This window comes from Eurypyga helias, unplaced genomic scaffold (assembly GCF_000690775.1).
Source record: "Eurypyga helias isolate BGI_N326 unplaced genomic scaffold, ASM69077v1 scaffold34429, whole genome shotgun sequence".
In the NCBI taxonomy this organism is placed as follows: domain Eukaryota; kingdom Metazoa; phylum Chordata; class Aves; order Eurypygiformes; family Eurypygidae; genus Eurypyga; species Eurypyga helias.
The window spans coordinates 1-905 of NW_010273259.1; the positions used below are offsets into that span (position 1 = coordinate 1).

At 68.4% G+C, this 905-nt stretch overlaps 1 protein-coding gene across 1 annotated transcript in view; it reads left to right on the plus strand.

Annotated features, from left to right (window-relative positions):
* Positions 1-10: 10 nt before the first annotated feature.
* The window catches only part of LOC104515450 (zinc transporter 2-like), a gene marked incomplete at its 5' end in the record, with an annotated part of 1796 nt that continues 901 nt past the window's right edge, over positions 11-905 (plus strand). Inside the window, 5 exons of the mRNA XM_010159422.1 lie at positions 11-177; positions 259-338; positions 373-449; positions 636-741; positions 822-897. Of these exons, the coding sequence (XP_010157724.1) occupies positions 11-177; positions 259-338; positions 373-449; positions 636-741; positions 822-897 (506 nt within the window). The remainder of the gene's footprint in view (positions 178-258; positions 339-372; positions 450-635; positions 742-821; positions 898-905) is intronic.

Genomic DNA, 905 nt, shown 5'->3' on the forward strand with positions numbered 1-905 from the left:
GCTGGGGGGGGGTCTCTCCGCAGAGATCCTGGGAGCCCTGCTCTCCGTGCTCTCCATCTGGGTGGTGACGGGCGTCCTGGTCTATCTGGCGGCTCAGCGCCTGCTCTCAGCCGACTACGACATCGAGGGCGGCATCATGCTCATCACCTCCGCCTGCGCCGTGGCCGTCAACGTCGTGTACGTACAGCCAGCTCTCGCTGTTCCCGGGTGTCCCCCGCCCCGTGTCCCCCGGGGGTGTCACTGCTGCCCTGCCCGCAGGATGGGGGTGGCTCTGCACCAGACGGGACACGGGCACAGCCATGGGGCGTCCGGCGAGCAGCCCAACGCCAGCGTCCGTGCCGCCTTTGTCCACGTCGTGCGCCAGCGTCCGTCCCGCCTTTGTCCACGTCGTGGGGGACCTGCTGCAGAGCCTCGGGGTCCTCATTGCGTCCTACGTCATCTTCTTCAAGGTCTGGGTGGTCGTGGGGACAAAGGGAAACGTTGGGAATGGGGACACGGGACAGCGGATTCAGCCAGCCCTGGCCAGGCACGGGGGCGAGATGGAGGGGACAGTGTCCCATCCCTGCTGGTGCCGATGGGGGTTTGGGGTGGGGTGACAGCACCGGAGGGTCCTCACCCTCTCCCACGCCGTCCAGCCCGAGTACAAGTACGTGGATCCCATCTGCACCTTCCTCTTCTCCGCGCTGGTGCTGGGGACGACGCTGACCATCCTCCGCGACGTCCTCCTTGTCCTCATGGAGGGTAGGGACACACCCGGGGGGTCCGGGTGGCCACCCGTGGGTGCGGCATCTCCCTTTCCTCCGGCGGCTCTCCCTCCCCAGGCACTCCAAAAGGGATGGACTTCAACGCGGTGCGGGAGACGCTGCTGGCGGGGGGGGGGGGGGGGGGAGGGGAACCGCGCCACC